This window comes from Oppia nitens, unplaced genomic scaffold (assembly GCF_028296485.1).
Source record: "Oppia nitens isolate AA-2021 unplaced genomic scaffold, nextdenovo-longstitch-racon4-pilon3 scaffold5_pilon_pilon_pilon, whole genome shotgun sequence".
Taxonomy (NCBI): domain Eukaryota; kingdom Metazoa; phylum Arthropoda; class Arachnida; order Sarcoptiformes; family Oppiidae; genus Oppia; species Oppia nitens.
This window is the reverse complement of record NW_026533243.1, coordinates 222583-241347: the sequence shown is the minus strand read 5'-3', so window position 1 is coordinate 241347 and position 18765 is coordinate 222583. Positions and strand designations below refer to the sequence as shown.

At 25.9% G+C, this 18765-nt stretch overlaps 3 protein-coding genes across 4 annotated transcripts; 1 reads left to right on the top strand and 2 right to left on the bottom strand.

The window, feature by feature from the left end:
* Positions 1-7446: 7446 nt before the first annotated feature.
* Positions 7447-10897, bottom strand: LOC128961981 (polycomb protein eed-B-like). 2 transcript variants are annotated; one of them, XM_054308324.1, is made up of 4 exons: positions 10399-10897; positions 9432-10332; positions 8666-9311; positions 7447-7836 (listed from the first exon to the last, which is right to left on the bottom strand). In XM_054308324.1, exons 1-4 carry the CDS (start codon positions 10459-10461, stop codon positions 7500-7502), a joined length of 1947 nt encoding a protein of 648 aa, XP_054164299.1. In that variant the 5' UTR covers positions 10462-10897; the 3' UTR covers positions 7447-7499. The 2 variants fall into 2 exon arrangements, with proteins under 2 accessions (XP_054164299.1, XP_054164300.1); XM_054308325.1 differs by having other exon boundaries at positions 10438-10897.
* Positions 10898-11319: 422 nt separating this feature from the next.
* Positions 11320-14784, top strand: LOC128961065 (uncharacterized). The gene is made up of 3 exons (XM_054307274.1): positions 11320-11862; positions 11958-13091; positions 14723-14784. The coding sequence occupies exons 1-3, from the start codon at positions 11403-11405 to the stop codon at positions 14782-14784; spliced, it is 1656 nt and encodes a 551-aa protein (XP_054163249.1). The 5' UTR covers positions 11320-11402.
* Positions 14785-15591: 807 nt separating this feature from the next.
* LOC128961064 (probable serine/threonine-protein kinase clkA) lies at positions 15592-18072 on the bottom strand. Its single transcript, XM_054307273.1, has 5 exons — positions 17821-18072; positions 17419-17494; positions 16151-16215; positions 15703-16082; positions 15592-15604 (listed from the first exon to the last, which is right to left on the bottom strand). The coding sequence occupies exons 1-5, from the start codon at positions 18070-18072 to the stop codon at positions 15592-15594; spliced, it is 786 nt and encodes a 261-aa protein (XP_054163248.1).
* Between the last annotated feature and the right edge of the window lie 693 nt (positions 18073-18765).

The window sequence follows — 18765 nt, the reverse complement described above, 5'->3', positions numbered from 1 at the left end:
GTCAACCAGGGCTCCGGTAGGTATGCATGAAATTAACCAATTTTATAAAGTGGAGCGTTATTAATCAATTGATGCAAATAATAGCGACAATATATACAGGTATATATATGTATATATTCAATATATATATATATATATATATTCAATCGATGGTATGTTTAGATATTTTACACTACAATAAAGTATATAATAGATTATAAAAACCTATAGAGAAACTAATAATAATAATAATAATAATAATAAAACTTATAATAATAATAATAGTTAGGCAGCAGAAAAAATTGTTGTCATTTATATATTTTTTGAGGCAATAAATGGCAATTATCTATGAATAATGACACACAAAGGTAATGATTATAATTCAATCAATTTCTAAATCATCAATATATACATTATCTAATGTATATATATATATTTGATTCAAACACAAAAACACAAAACAAAACACACACAACAAAAAATGCAATTCAATTTATACGACCCCCCTATCAGTCTAATTGTTTCTAAAATATAATATTTTGTTGCCAAATAATACAATAATATAGTATATTATCTATATATATATATATAATAAGTTATTAAATTTATGCCAATTGGGAGCTTAAATTATGCGTTAAAACAACACACACACACACACACACACACTAAACGAGATATATTTAATAATAATAATAATAATAAACTAAATTACCATTACATTCATTCAATTATTCAATCAATTATTAAATAGTTAGTGTAGTTATTATCTATACATTATCTAGCAGTTATTATTATTATTGTATTTTTTAAAATTAGCAACAACAAAATAATAAATTGTAATTATCCGTACAAAAAAAAATTTTTTGACACACACAACAATTTTGTTGTGTGTGTTTGTAACAAAATTTTTTATTTTATATTTATATATATAGTATTTATTAATAATTTTTCAAAAATTATTATTTTTAATAATAATTTGCAATTACAACAATATTTTTCACTATATATATATACTGTATATGTTTTATGTCATGTAATTAAAAGTCAATGAGACGTTTTTTTTGTTAAGTAAAATAGCGTGCAATATATTTTTGTTTTATTTTAATTTTTTGTTGTTGTTTTAGCTATTTTTTCTAATTATTTAAAATGTTTTCAAAATAATTTTTTTATTTGTTTGCAAATTTAAATTTAGTTGTTTTATTTTTAAAAAATGATTATCTAATTAGCATATATGATATCTATTTATACAACTATAAAATATTTATAACTCTAAATCTAAATTAGTTATATTGCATATATCATATTTAAACTTATATATACTGTATTATATTTATATTAAATTGTGTGCAAATTTGCAAACTATTTCACGGCTATTATTTATAAATTTAAATACAATTTTTTTTTCTCTCTCTCTCTAACTTATACAATATATATTGTATTATATATTATTTATATGGGAACCTACACCTAATACATATACACACAAAACTAGTGGGACTGACATTCAGATATAACATTCCTTGTCCTCTAAAAAAACCTATTGTAATGTATTATATACAATATATACTGTATATACCATTACTGTATTGTATGATAGATACAATATTATTTTTTTTAATACACCATTAAATGCCTGAAATAGTCAGTTAGTCATCATCAACAACAACAACAACACTAAAATATTTATATATATATACACACAGTATCTCATCACAATCACTATACGATAATTTAAATACTAATAATATCTAGTTTTGAATATATCTAGTTATAGAGTGTATATCATATACGGTATATATATATACTGTATATATATAAATATTTTCAACAAACTTCAATATATATATATATAAAAATAAAACCATTAAATGATGTGATAAGTGGTTGTATAGTATATATACAGTGTATACTCAAACTGTGATAATGAATGAGAGATATCATACATAGCTATATTAAAAACACTTTGAATTTTTTTATGTAATTATTTTTTTGAAAATATAGATTATATTCTCTCTCTCTCTCTCTCTCTCTATATATATATATATATATATATATATATATATATATATATAATCTACAGAATATACTATAGAAATAAAAGTGCAGATAAATTAATATCATTTTATTATTTATTTTTCTTGATATTATTATTATGATTGTTGTTATTGTTGTTGTATATATGCAAAAATATTTCACTAACTTATTAATTGAAAGTATATAAMAACAACAACAACTATAWATAGACAGTCAATACATAGCTATTTCAAAATCACTTTATTTTCCTAATATACATCCGCTAAGAGATAAGGGGAAAAAACTAGTCTAACAAAATCATAAATAAATAAAATAAAATAAAAACATAACAACAAAATAAAATAATATAATTCATTTGAAATAAGTGAATGATAGATAAGCCAATAATGTAATTATCATTTTTTATKCATTACATAAACTCTTTTAAAACTTTTATATTAAATAATATAAAAATAAAATAATAATATTAATAATGATAATACTAATGATATTTTTAGTTATTAATAATACATGTATTACCGGTATTTATCATATATATATATAGTATGTCGGTGTGTGTGTGTGTGTTTTATATCTATTATTATAATAATATTTTTTTAAAAAAATTTGTATATAAAGTTATATTATATTATGATTATCCATAGATATCGAGAATGAATTTAATAGACTTTATTTTCTTAAAATTACAAAAAATGTTTGACATTTTGCTTATGTGTCGGAGATTTCTGATTCAAAAATAACAAATTAAAATGATATTATATTTTTCTCTCACTGGACTTTCAACATATAATAGTTAATCATTCAACTAGTTTTCAACTATCTCTCTCTCTCTCTCTCTCTCTCTCTCTCTCTCTCTCTCTCTCTCTCTCTCTCTCTCTCTCTCTCTCTCTCTCTCTCTCTCTCTCTGTCTTGTCATACAAAAGAGCAAAATATATTATAAAAGTCATATACTCTATGACTGTCATTGTGTGTACACTCAGGAATGTGTCTTAAATTAGTTTATTATGAGTTTCTTTGACTTCTCTCTCTCTCTCTCTCTCTCTCTCTCTCTCTCTCTCTCTCTCTCTCTCTCTCTCTAGTCATCATAGTATGGAAAGGGAGAGAGAGAGAGAGAGAGAAAGAGAGAGAAAAGTGTGGGCACAACTGTATGTTAGGCGAGGGGAATGGTATGTAAGCGATGAGATCACATGCAATGAGACAGCACAACACACACACAGTATAATATATGAAATGTTTGCTATTTTTGGTGAAAAAAAATTTCAACGAAAAGATTTATTTTGATTAAAGAAAACCAAAAAAAAAAAAAAAAATAAAAGTTTTTCCCATTTTTTCTATCATTTTTATTATTATTATTATTTAATTTTCTGTTTTGCAATATATGCCCAAATAAATTGCATTCACATACATATACAGTACACAACAACATTCACATATACAACAATATTGTGTTTGTATTGCAATTTGCAATTTAATTATATTTAAGGAAAATAAAAACAGTATATAAAGAGTTAAATTTATAAATGCATTGCATTTTTGATGAGAGAGAGAGAGAGAGAGAGAGAGCATATGAATCACAAGACAACTATTTTAAGCATTTATTATTATTATTTTTTTGACTAATATTTTTTATGTTTTTTTGATGTTTGTCTAGTTATTTATTTCACATTTATTTACACTAATAATAAAAACTCAAATATATATATGTATATAATGTTTTTATTTGCAAACAAAAGACAAAAAAAACACATTGAGAGAGTTGGAGAGAGAGAGAGAGAGAGAGAGAGATAACAACAAAACAGCATAATATATAAGAGATGAAAAACACCATTAATTATATGTGAAGTTATTTTCTTTCAATAGTTTCAGTTGTTGAGTATTTTTTTTGTTTTGTTTGTTGAAAAAAGCCGATAAAATTAAGGGTAAAATCTCATTGCATTCAATAAACATATTAATGATTAATCAAAAACTATTTATAAATACACATTGTGTGTGTGTATGTRTCTATGTGTGTGTGTGTGTGTGTGTGTGTGTGTGTGTGTGTGTGTGTGTGTGTGTGTGTGTGTGTGTGTGTGTGTGTACGGTATGTATGTGTAGTCATACAAGTAAATGACGGGAAACAATATAATGAACTGATTATTCACTACTACTACTACTACTAGTATTCCTTAAGATAATAAATTATTTACAATTGTATTGAAATTATTACAATATATATACAATATATATATATATGGTATATAGTATATTATATACCGGTATATACAACAACAACAACCCTACCACACATACAACAACAAAAATTGCTAAACAATACAATCGGAAAAAATTGTTTTGAAAATAAAATTATTTACCCAATGATTATTTCCAGTCAAGGAATTTATTCATACAATTACTAATAAAATATAATAAAAAAAATTTTATAATCAATATATATTAAATATATATTAAATAAAAAAATACTTGTGTGCTATGATTGCAATTGTTTGCAATTATCATATTTCTCTCTCTCTCTCTCTCTCTCTCTCTCTCTCTCTCTCTCTCTCTCTCACACACACACACACACACAATGTGTTATGCAATAAAACATAATTAGTATTTAATTATCTACTTATGCATTAGTGTGTGTCTATAGTGATAATGCATTTTTTTAAATATATTTTATTTGCTCTCTGATAATGTCATTATATTTATATATGCTTTTGAAATAATTGCTTTTATCAATAATTGGTTTATATGCGAGTGAGTGAATAATTAATAGAGAGTGAGAGAGAGAGAGAGAGAGAGAGAGAGAGAGAGAGAGAGAGAGAAATATTTGCTAATCAGTTAACAACACATATTTGTATAAACTGTACTCTACTGTATATATAATTTATATGATAAAACTTTTTTCAAATAATTTTTTTCCTATCATTTAATACTTTTAATTCAAGTATTTCTATTTGGGAGATAAAAATTTATTTATTTAAAAATATATATGAAATAAATGTTTGAAATAAATACACATTCAGTTAACCTCTCTTTATAAACGTTTAATTGATATTTTGACACAATATATATATATACTGTAATTATTTAATTTATAATATATATTAACACTAAAATATTTATAGTGTATTAATCGTTATTGTTAATTTATACAGTATATACAGTGTAGATAACTAAATTTATAAATATATCATATATATATATTTACAGTATATAATTTATATCATATAATAAATATTTTAGATTGTAATAATTGCAATATATCATAATTATATCTCAATAAAAAATTACACATAATTAATAATTATACCATAAATCACTAATTAATTTATGTAACCAAATAATATACTGTACATTGATATTAAAGTTAATACTCCTATAGTTTTATAGTTTTATGAGATACAAACAAAGTATAATTTACACACATATTTGCAATCTATAGATATATATATATATACAATATATATAAAACCTACAGTTATTTAGTTGTCATTATCTATTTTTATACAACATTTATTTTAAAATTAATAATAATGATGATTATAATATAAATTTTATTTTATTAAAATTTACAAGTTGAGGGACACATAAAATATTTTCAATATTTATAAATATACTTTCTCTATATTACAGTATATATTGTACAGTACTGTGTATATAAATATTTTTAAAAACTATTGAGACAAAAATTTGTATTTTTTCAAAACAATTTATTGATAAAAAAAATATTCAACAAATATTTTTTTTAATACAAAATGGTTAGGAATTTTTGGTATTTGTTTGTTTCCAAAAACTATTTAAATTGCTATTTAAATAGCATTAATAAAAAGCGATTAGATTATGTACTATTAATACTATTACTACTACTACTACAACAACAAAATGTATATTTTTAAAAATATTTTTATTTGTTTGCTATGTGTACAGTACCATATTATTAATACTGTATTTATTTCAAATATTTTATGTACAAAATAATAATAATAATATATGGGATAATGTATGAAAATATTAAGCACACACACACACACACACATAGTAAAAGTTATGCAATTTGTAATAAACATTTTTTTTTTTAATGTACATTAAACTAGTGTATAGTACTCATAATAAATAAATTAGTTTAACTAAATACATATTGTATTAAATATATATATATATATGGAAAATTAATAATTTTCCAAAAAAAATAACAAATATTTTATGTAAACATCAAACAAACAAACAAAAAAATAAAATAATTTAATAATATATTTTTTATTATTATGAATAATAAATTTTTATTAGGCATTCACCAAATATTTTAAATAAATTTTTTTTGAGTGAAAAAAATAAATAAATGATGACTAGTGCACATTCCTATTGATAATAAAAATAAAAATTAATTTTTATATTATTACTACTATTTTATATATATTTATTTTTTTTAAAATAAAATTTAGTCTATATATGTTGAAAAACCTTTCAATAATATTTCATTGGTGACGATAGTTTTTTTTTTAAATAAAAATATGTGATATTATTATTATTTTAAAAATACATATTTTTTTTAAAAAAAGTAGATAAATGTTGTGCACACTTAACATAAATAAATATATATTAAAAAAATGGTTAATAATTTTTTGTTTTAATAAACTAAGAAAACAAATTAATGCATATTTATTAAATAAAATACTACTACTAATAAATAATAATCATATCATATATTCAATATATAAATGTCAATTGTCAATGTTGTTTTGTGTAATAATAAATAAATCAAAAATATATTAATCATTTATATTATTATTATATCATAATATCAATAATTGTTGTGTCGTTTAGGAAAAAACATCGTAAAAAATTTAAATATATATTCAAATGTTTCAACAAAAAAAAATAAATTATTTTTATTTATTTTTAAAAAATATTTTCGTTTAGTTTTGTCGCTCATAAATAAAACATTGATTATTTTATAGCTTATTAAGTCATATGAAATTTGAGTTATTTAAAAAATATATATATATATAAATTTAGACTCAAATAAACGTTAGTGACATTCAAATTAATTATTAATTATTTTTTTTGCTAGAAATAAAAAAATAACTTAAAATAAATATATTAAATTCATAATAAAACAACAACAACAACAATATAAAAAAAATAATATATTATCTAATAATTTGAGGAAAAAATCAAATTTTTATTTTGTATTAAAATTTTTTGTTTTAAAACTACATAAGTTTTATCAAAATAAATTATCAGACAAAAAAATCTTATTAAAATCACGAATAATCATTGATAATAATCTACAATATATATATATAAATATAAAAAATGATTTTATTATTGATTAATAACAATAATAAAAATGTCATAAATTTTCTTTTAATAATCAGCCAATTGATTGATTGGTTGTAATTAATTATTATTTTTATTTAAATTATTAAAAAAAACTCGTAATCCCTATCCTTTTTATACATATACATGAAACTTATGAATGGTTACGGTTTAGGTATGCGTTACGATGATGGCTCGTCAAAAGTCAACTGTTCAGCTATGCTGGCATTACCCGTGATGATAGTACCCGTGCTGCTGCTGCTGCTGGTAGTGGGGATGGTGGGTGTGGATGTACTACTAGTGGTTGTACAGTTGGTGGTCATGGTAGTAGTAGCAGTAGTAGTACTAGTTGTTGTTGTTGATGATGATGATGATGTGGATGACTGGCCGCCAGTGCCGCTAATATCCCAGCGCCAGACAGTACTATCATCGCAAACGCATAACAATATAGAGCCGTCGCTATTCAGACAGGTCTGGCGTATGGCTGTCGTGCACTTTGGATGAGTTAATTGGATACACCTTTAAATTTATATATAAAGATATCATTGGGAGGTATAGAAACAAACAAAAATAATATATTATATTTATGTATAGAAAATAATTGAGAAAAAATAGTGTATCAATCAATCCGATTATATTTATAAATATATTTCAATAGCTATATAATTTAGACACCAATATAATGTATTACCGATACACACACACACACACACACACACACACATATTATCAATTGTATAACTTAAACATATAGTTTAAAAAGATATCATTATATATATATTAAACTAAATATAAATTAACTAATTTAATGAATAAATGAGTTATAAATTTGACTATTTATTAATATATTTTTATAAAAAATTAAAAGATAATTATATCAGACAACACACACACACACACAAGTAATGAGAATTTTATGTTAAATGTCTTCAACATTAAAAGTTAGGAAATTAATGACTATTTTGTTTTCACTCTAAAAATATCAAAACATTTTTGTTTGCAAACAAAAAAAACAAATAAAAAAATATAAATAATAAATAATATAAAATTCAAATTATTTTCTCAATTAGTAATACATTAAAGCTTAGGGAGAGAGCGGGAGAGGTGTGTGTGTGTGTGWGWGAGAGAGAGAGAGAGAGAAATAGGGTTTGTATTTTTGGTTTGAATAAAAAACTAGTAAAACAATAATAATTATATACACATATATATACTGTATATAAAACAAGAATATATGAGTTAATGCTTATGTATATCTTAGCTAATGGTATGCATACATAAAAAACACAACACACACACCACATACCGATGCTTAATACACGCATATACACAAACACACACACACACATACCTGGGCACAAAGGGATCGTCGACATCCACGTCCCACACATTAACTCTACCATTTTGGTTGCCCAGAGCCAGTATCTTTTGTTGGCTGTCCATCGAAAATCGCATAAACCAAATATCACACTCTTTGTACTCAAACTTATGAATTAGTGTCGAAGTTGAAGAATCACTTGAATAGGTTTTCGGTAAACCAATGTCCTGTTCGTCCTCAAGTTTGCCCGGTTTCCAGCAAACAATAGCATTTTCGCACGACTTAGATAATACAAAATTACCGAACCAGCGGACACAGTCCACATAATTGCGATGAATATCCCGAGTGGTAAACAATGGAAAATTATTACGTATAGTTTCAAACGGTTTATTAGTTTTCGAGCCGTTATACGTATACGATTCCTTAATTGTTTGCTGTATATCTTCGGTGTCCATCGACCAGATCTTCAGCGAATGATCCATTCCGCAGCTGATAATCTTGTGGCCACGCAAATGAAAATCGGCAGACAATACTTCGTCCCGATGACCTTCGACGCCGCCAAAAATGGCTATACACTGATCGGTCTTTATGTTCCACAAACGCAGCGTATGGTCTTTGCTGACCGATAACAGCAGATTGGGATCCGTTGGATGTACTTTGAGATCGTTAATAGCGTTACCTATTGAGACAGCAGGGGGTGGGGGGAGGTGGGTGGTAAGAAATTATGGTAGCAATTAGACAATAGTTCAGTAAAATTAAAAATTAATAAACAAATCAAATTAATAGTGTCCACACATACCGTGTCCGATGTAGTGTTTGATGCACTGTTGGGATGCGTTACTAATTATTCGGATAATACCGCGACTGCCGGCCACTGCCAACAGCGGATAGCCGGTCATATCATCGTAACTCCAGGCACAGGTATATAAGCTTTCGTCGGTATCAGTGTCGGCGTAACACTGGACTAACCTAATACTTCCGTCGCACATACATTCGTAAACTGAGACCCGATTGCTGCCGACAGTTGCAAAATAATTTTGACCATCAGGCATATGTTGATTAAATTGGACACCGAATATAGGACTCCGATGATCCTCCCGAAGCCAATAGGAAAACTTGTATTGTAAGCGCATCTTATTTTTGGTACCACTTTTGTCCGGTTTTTGTTTACTATTATTATTACTACTACTACTACTACTACCCGACAAACCGTTCATTTGGTTAGCCGTTTGTTGACTGTTTGCCGACTTTTTCTTTCTTTTATTTACCGCCGCCGTTGACGGTGGTCGACCATTTGTATTGTTAAAGTCGCTAATGTCCTCACAATTGGCACCCGTAGTCGTCCGTCGGCTAGAGTTACGTGTAGTCACACGTGTTGTTGTTGTTATTGTTGCTGTCGTCGTCGTCGTTGCTGTCGGACTATCGCCAGTAGTGTCCATATCTTCATCAATATTATCATCCGATAAATATTTGCTATCATTATCCGGACTGTTGTTCAGTAAATCATTGTTAAGTCCACCGCCGCCGCCGCTAGTCTTCGTCGATGAGTTGTCATCGACATCGATGGAGCCATCAATAGTGTCGTCACCGCCACCGCCGGTGCCGTTAATAGACGTCTCTTCGCTGGTCTGAGACATAGTCTTACTGTTGTTGGTGTTGTTGTTGTTGTTGTTGTTATTCTTCTTATTGATGGCACTTAACTAAAGATAATAAAGACATCAATTAAATGATATATAATTAAACCAAACAAAAAACAAAAACAATACATTCATATTGTTATTATCATTGCTTTTAAAGACATTTACAGCATTCCTGAAGAAGCCAAACATCAAACAATCAATTAATAAACCAATCAATCAATCAATGGCTTAATTGATTGATACATCCAATACATCCAACAATACAAACAAACAAAAAACTACTCGACAAAGACACTGATGAAACTGTTTACCACTAGTGGTCTAATGATATCATTATTATTATTATTATCCCATCGACAGGTCGGTTGCGCGCGTGTTGTGTGTGTGCGCACGGGTTAGTCAACACGCGTTTGTCTTGGATATCATTGAGTGATCTGTATATATATATATGTGGTTTATACACAATTGGGTGACACTTGATGACAATGACCACTGTTGTTGTTGTTGTCAATTGAACTGATCCACAAAAAAAACGGTTTAAAGACAACAATCAAGAAAACTGTGTTTATATTTACAACAAAAAACAATAATAACAGTGTATTTCACACAATAAACACAATACAAGTCCCGCCTTTTTATTACAGATTAACAAACAAACAGATAATAAGTTAATAATAATTAGTTTTTAATTGAATTAATTTATTTAATATATAAAACTTGTTTTGTTTATCATATATTAATAGACATTTAGTTAATAATTTTTTTTTTTAAATACAATTATTATATTATTATTAAATAATTTTATTGTTATTTTTTAAATTGTGTTTTCAATGCATTGTACAAACAAACAAACAAATAAAAAAACAGTCTAACTATACTTAACGATAGTTTAGTACTATTTATCAGTTAAATCATTGATAACATTACATATTACATAATATACTTGTAAATAGTACTAAAACTTTCTATAGATATTTGTATAGTAATTAAGCGTTTTTTTTTTAAAATGTATTTTACAGTACATTGACATTTCAATACAACAATATATGTAACACATTTCAAACATCAAACACGTGTTGAATATTTACAATACATTACAGATATTAACTATACATATATTGAGAGCCGAAATGACCACAAATCGGTCACCGATAAAATCATTGGCTGCCGACAATAATGGCCAACAACAACAACAACAACATCGTGGTTGGATGATTAGCCCGTGGTGTGACTCACGCGAGTTGGTCACTGTATTCAACAGTGTCTACCAGAGTAGTGGTGGTGATAGTGTTGGTGTCGACTCATGTGAATCGACGCCGACGGCAACGTATCAGCTGGTGTTGGACTACGATTTGTTAGCGTTTGCCAAAAACAAGATCACTATTTGGCTGACACGTGTCCGCCGAAACCCGGCTACACTCGATATTGCCGTCAACTTGATGGCCACCAAAGAGATTATCAACGCCATGATTGAAGATCATCGTCATCTCGGCACTGGTGGCCACCAAAATAACAGCAACCGTACCGATGATGATGATGAGGAGGAGGAGGAAGAAACCAGCGACGAGTCGACCGTCTATTCGCTCTATTGTTAGTCAAACATTGCGGTGGTCTTTGTGATGGCCTATCTTTGAGTTGTTGTATTGATTTTTTTTGTTGTTGTCTTTATTTCATCTATTAATTAGGTCTATCGGTAATACGTTTCTGTACGGCATTATCGCAGTACTCGCACGAGACAAACATGAAAAGTGTAAAACGATTGGCCGACAGATATTCGTGTCCGCAATGGATCATCGATTGTCGACACAATCTCTGCCATTCGTCATCGTCGCAGCCGTCGATGGATGAACTTCGCAATGCATCGCGTATTGGTCTCGATTGGCTTCGCGAGTATTTTTGGCTAAAAGTTATCGATGACAGTGTCGTCGTTGTCGCCGGTGACGAGTTTTACGATTATCGCAATGAATATTATTATCTGATCCAAGAGTTTCTCAATAAGGAGACGACGACAGCGACGAAACAGTCGAAGAACAAGTCGACAATCAAAAAGCAAATCATTGATGGTATTAAAAGACATAGAAATGAATTGATTGACGCCTTTGTAAGCCATCTGATTTGCGGTGATATTGTTGCCGCCGCTGATAACAATGATGACGACAACATCAATGGTCAGCAGCTATATCTTTGTGGCAAAAAAATCAATTTCGATACACTTCGTGTACCGAAACTATATTTAAGACGTTTTTCGAGTCTATTTGCAATTGTTACCGAAAACAGCGGTTGTCTATCGCTGCTATTGAATCTATTGGTCAACCGATTTATCAACGATAACAGTGACGCCGTCGATCAGTCATCATCGGTAACAACAACATCGCCAGCTAAACAACATTTGGCAATGTGTTGGTTTGTAACACTACTCAAGACTATAGGCGCTACCGACAAGAGTACAAAGTTTCGTCGACTTTTCCAATCGGTAACCTATCAGCGAGTGATGTCTCGAATCGATTGGATCAGACTATTGTATAGGATTTGCAAACGACCGACCCGTCAGACGCCGGAAATTATCGATCTGTTGACACCAATTGTATCGGATGTCATACCTGAAGAAAAATTATCGAAACTCAAGACATTAGCTCAGCTGTTCACTGACCAGTCAACCACTGATATAGACAACAACAACGACAGTGTTGGCGTCGTCGGTAACAAACAGCAGTTTACCGCCCGATCTGTTAAAGACTTAACAATGATTTCTCCGGTGATAAACAACAGTAATACTAATGATAATAATAATCAAGAGATCAATGACTTGCAAAGCGATGGTAAGTCTTATATTATAATTATTTTTTTCTCTCTGGTCGGCAAACGAAACGATTTTATTGTTTGTATTTTTTTTGTAGTGGTTTTTAATTATAAAAAATAATTAGCAATATTTTTAACAACAAAAAAAAGAAAAACTATATTTTTTTAATGACTTTTATGGTATTAGCAAAAAAATAATAAAAAATAAATAAGTAGTGATTTTCCTATTATCTCATATTACACCACACATTGCATATTTTCACTATAATATGCAAGTATTTAAATGGATATAATATTAATAATAATAATAATAATAAAAAATAAATAAGTAGTGATTTTCCTATTATCTCATATTACACCACACATTGCATATTTTCACTATAATATGCAAGTATTTAAATGGATATAATATTAATAATAATAATAATAATAAAAAATAAATTTATTCATTAAATTCTTGAAAAATTTCACGCATTTTTCGCAAATTGCTTTATGACGTGAGGTTTGTATTCAATGAAAAAATAAAACAATAATAACAATATTATTATAGTATAGTATAGCAGAAACTAAAATCAAAAAAAAATGTTAGTTATATTATAATATGTTTAACTAAATTACAATACCATTTAAAGGTCATTAAAAAAAATTGTTACTAAGTGTGTGTTTATATTTAATATTATTTTTTGTTTAAAATTTTTGATATGAATCACTTAATGCGTTTAAAAAATTTTTTTTTAATAGATTTAAAAATATTTTAATTTTTAATAGGAAAAAAAATTGTATGCATTATGCTTTAAAGGGAAAGGCTATTAGTTTATCAAATAAGTGTATATTTATAAGTGTAATGCATTTAACACAAAAACAAAACAAAAAATTTATTATATATTTTTTTTTATAAATAAAAAACAAATATTTTTGCTTTACTTCAATAATGCATTGATTCGTGTGAAGACAATAGAGTTGATCAGTCATTTTTCTGACACATTTTTCTCCTCCCTGTGCTCTTAATGGGTTTGTTATGGGGTCTAACACCTCCCAAATCTCTCTCTCTCTCTCTCTCTCTCTCTCTCTCTCTCTCTCTCTCTCTCTCTCTCTCTCTCTCTCTCTCTCTCTCTGGTTGTCTGAATGGATAATGAACTTCATTATCAAAGTCTAGGCATACTATGGCTTGAATTTTTTTTAATAGCTTTTACAATACCTTAAAATTATCAAAAAAAACCTTATTTTTTATATTTATTGATAATAATAGGCTTAAAATTTTCTTATTGTTGTTTTTGCTGTTATTTCATGTTTTATATATTTATTAATCGTTAGTAATTAAAATATTTATTGAATATAATATAAAAATACTGTATATTTGCAACTAATAATATAACCTATTGTTTTGTTTGCTTGTTATAAAAAAAAAGTTTAGGTATTTTAATGATTTTTTTGGTGCAATTTCTAATATACGGTAGCATTTATTTTTTAATTGTATACCCTATATAATTGATGTGTGTGTGTGTGTGTGTGTTAGTATAATAATAATTATGGGTATATTATTATAATTTTATTGTAATTAATTTTTTGTTTATTATTCAATAATACTTTATATTTTAGTTTTTTTATTAATAATAATTTTTTTTTATAAATATTTATTATTATTATATAGACTATATTGATTGGTGGCAAATCTATTTGGGCTCAACAATACAACAATTGTCATTGAATTAAACTAATAATTTAATAATAATTATTATTATGATTGTATTAAATAATTAATCAGTTAAAAATTTAATAATTGATATATTTTATTTATATGGTACAATATAATCAAATTATGAAAATATAATAACTTTATGAAAATAAATTATAAATATTTTTTTGTTTATTTTAACATTTTTTGTTTGTTTGCGATTAATTGTGTGATTATTATCTTTATTATGAATTATATATATGCATTTTATATGTAAAAAAAAATAAAAAACATAAGTTATATTATTTTAAATTATTTAATAATAATGTTAACAGTAATCATATCATATAATAATAATTACGGTATTATTTTGTTGTTTAGTAAATGAGTTATATATTATTATAGTATTAAAATATTAATGTTTAATATATATATATATATATTAAAATTTAATTAATTTAAATAATTTTTGTTAATCATTATATTGCCTTTTACTTGGATAGGCTATCATACGATGGTCATCGGCTTCACTGTTAACAGTTGGGCTCATGTATGCCATGAGGTTAGGCATGAGGTTGTGATTGAATTGCCTTTCATTGAATGACTGTTTTGTATCTAAAATTAGATTTTTATAAATAATCGCTTTAATTATTCTGGATTATTAAAATCAGATTTATATAAAATAATAATACAGTATAATAATAATAATTATTATTATTTGATAATATTATAATAATTAAATTACTTATAATAATTATAATAATAAAAAACTATATCAAATTAGCGCAAAATAACTAAACAAAAAAATATATTATTATTACATTTATAATCAATTAAATCGTGACTTACTTAGCATTGCTAAAATTGGGGCCAAATTGTAATTATGGTTATAATTATTATTATTATTATAATTATTTTTAACATTATTTCTATAATAATTATTCAACAATTCATACGATTCATGATCACCGGTAGCTTGTAATCTAGCGGTAGCTGCTGCTGATGTTGTTATTGTATCTACCGGTGCCCTCATATAGATAACATCCCTGATCTGATTGCTTAACAATTTTTCATATCTGTTTTGATTATTGTCGACTACAGCATCATCGACGACAACTACACCATCATTGCGTCGATAGTTTAGATTACGATCATAGCCACCACTACCATCACCATTAGCACCGGTAGCTGTCGATGACGACTGTCTTAGTACACCTGGAATAGGTTGTTCCTCAACGACAAGTCTGACGTCTGCCGGATTGACACCGTGTCTGAGGTACGGCTCGTTTGAGTTGACATTGGCTTTGAAACCGTCGGCATCGGCCGTATAGTCTACCTATCGATGATATAATAGTTTCATTTAAAAACAATTAAAGTAAAAAAAACTATAATTTTTTTTATTACTTTTCGATAAATTCCGTTTGAATCCCAATAGCCGTAACTTCCGATAACATTCCCGTAAACATCGGCTATAAAAGACATGAATAAAAAAATTAAATTAAAAAAACAAAATTAAAAGACAATTTTAAAAACAAAACAAAAAACAAATTAATTATAAAATTTTTACTACTAATACTAAATACTTGTGATAAATGTTTGTTTAATATATCATACACTGTATATTATACTGTATATATTAATATCAAACTATAGGGTTGTTAAGTATAGAAATAAATAATTCAAAAAATTCATAAAAATTTTTCATAAAAATTATCGCTTAGATCTCATAATTTAAATTGCATGCAAAATATCTATATGTAATAAATATATTATTATTTTTTAATTTTATAATAGTTGGCAATGGAAAATTAATTGTAGTAAAATTTAAAAAAAAATTTTTTTTTATATAATAAATTTGCTGTATATTACAGTACCTAAAAATATGTAACCGTAAAAAAATTTAATATTATATTATAATATACATAATCGCATAATATATGTAATGTTTTTATGCTATAAATGATTTATTAGCTGATTTTTATCACTAAAAAAATGTTTTTTTTTCTCATCAACAATCTTTTGTTTTTTTTGTTGAAAAAATATAATTTTTTCAATATTATTAATATATAGTAGCATTTTTTTCTCACAAAATTTTGTTGTAAAAATTTTTTACCCCTCAATATCATTGATCCGCTATGTAAAGGCATAAAAATTAATTTAGTTTTTATTTCAAAAAAAATATTTAAAAAATAAATAAAGATATGATATATCAATATATATGAGAGTGTATTAAAGTCTAGAATTGAGTATATACTGTATCAATATATCATAATATAACACTACTACTACTACTATGATATTAAAGTTATAAAAAATTAATTTTAAGCAAAAATTAAACGGTTGTCAGGATTTTAAATATATCGATAGACATTGAGATATAGATTTTTATAAAAAAAATTAATTTGATGAGTGAGTGAGTGAGTATGTGTGCGTGTGTTAGAGAGAGAGAGAGAGAGAGAGAGAGAGAGAGAGAGAGAGAGAGAGAGAGAGAGAGAGAGAGAGATTTGTTAAAATATTTAAGTTTTTTTTGAAAATATAAAAATACATATTTATTGCATGACATGCCTTAATAAAAAAAATAACTAAATATTATTAACTGATTATAATATTTGATAGCCTTATGGGATACGGTATATATATATATATATATATATATATATAACATGACATACCTTTTTCGTGTCTGTCCTGTTTATTGCCATATCCATCATCGATATCATAATGAAACTGATAAGGCATTGGCGTCTCCTATATATATATATATAATATATGACAAAATAATCAATTTGTTATGTTAAGGGGGCATTTAAGTTATGTATTATCAATTTGTATAGAATATAGAAATATGCATAAAATTTAATACTTATATTAAATATGAAAATAATAACATTTTCTAGTACTTAACATATTAACAATATATACATATACTATACATATAATAATATAGATTATTAAACTGCTAAATATTCATACAGGTATACAATAAATAATAATAATAAAAATAATAATATTGATTTTGAAAAAAAATCTAAATAGCATATCAAAAAAGTATTATTATATATTATTTATATTACATTATAGTCCGATTGATAGCTCAGGGATTTAGGCTCATCATTATCACGATATGAGATGGCCATCAATTGATGCCTATTATTGTTAACATGATTACTATTACTACTACTACTACTACTGGCCGAGTATTCATCATCATTGTTGTTGCCATCATAGACGGCACTGTTATATTGTTTGACACTATTATTATTATTATTATTACGGCTGCTATATTGATAGGCCAGTCCTCCTCCTCCTCCAGGCTTATATACCATTAAGCGATCGGCATTTGAATAATCGCTAACAAACTCTATGGCATTTCCTCCGGTGATTAACCATTTGTTGTTGTTGTTGTTGGTTATCGACGATATTATTAGTAGCAATAATAACGATAAGGATATTAGTTTTATCTAAAATAAAAATTACATATATATATATATATATTAGTATATAAAGTTATATATAACATAAATGTTAATTGCAATTGTGATAAATTTGTCTGCAATTAATTATTATTATATTTAATATTTCCCTCTCTTTTTTCTAATGTATTTCAAATTAAAAAAAATATTTATAAGTTATTAAGAAAATCTATAAATAATTTAATGAGTTTTTTTTTAAAAAAAAAACAACAAAACAACTAATGTTAAATTCAAAAATTATTTTTATATAGTTGTTAAATACATTTATAAAAAACATCATTTTAGATAATATATGATTTATAAACTTTATTAATAATATTTAGTATAATTGATTAGTTTATATTGATTTTATTAATATTATAGTTAGTACTATTGATAATTGTTTTTTAGTATAATTGATTAGATTTCTAACTAAATTATAATTATAATAAATTTATTGTTAATTTATAATAATAATTAGTTAATTTAAATATTATAATTAATAAATAAATATATAGTATATACTGTACACTTACCATAATATTGATCACTGTAGTTTTATTAAAT

Bases quoted from the DNA above. Each gene is read 5' to 3' on its own strand.
- LOC128961981 (XM_054308324.1), bottom strand. From the start codon at position 10,461: ATGTTTGGCTTCTTCAGGAATGCTGTAAATGTCTTTAAAAGCAATGAT. The intron at 10,333-10,398 runs GTATTGTTTTTG...TATTATCTTTAG, and splicing joins ATGATAATAACAATATGAAT to TTAAGTGCCATCAATAAGAA. The intron at 7,837-8,665 runs GTATGTGTGTGT...ATAAATTTAAAG, and splicing joins GACGATCCCTTTGTGCCCAG to GTGTATCCAATTAACTCATC.
- LOC128961065 (XM_054307274.1), top strand. From the start codon at position 11,403: ATGACCACAAATCGGTCACCGATAAAATCATTGGCTGCCGACAATAAT. The intron at 11,863-11,957 runs GTTAGTCAAACA...TCTATTAATTAG, and splicing joins GACCGTCTATTCGCTCTATT to GTCTATCGGTAATACGTTTC. The intron at 13,092-14,722 runs GTAAGTCTTATA...ATTATTATATAG, and splicing joins CAATGACTTGCAAAGCGATG to ACTATATTGATTGGTGGCAA.
- LOC128961064 (XM_054307273.1), bottom strand. From the start codon at position 18,072: ATGGTATATAAGCCTGGAGGAGGAGGAGGACTGGCCTATCAATATAGC. The intron at 17,495-17,820 runs GTAATATAAATA...ATATATATATAG, and splicing joins GCTATCAATCGGACTATAAT to GAGACGCCAATGCCTTATCA. The intron at 16,216-17,418 runs GTATGTCATGTT...TGTCTTTTATAG, and splicing joins ACAGGACAGACACGAAAAAG to CCGATGTTTACGGGAATGTT.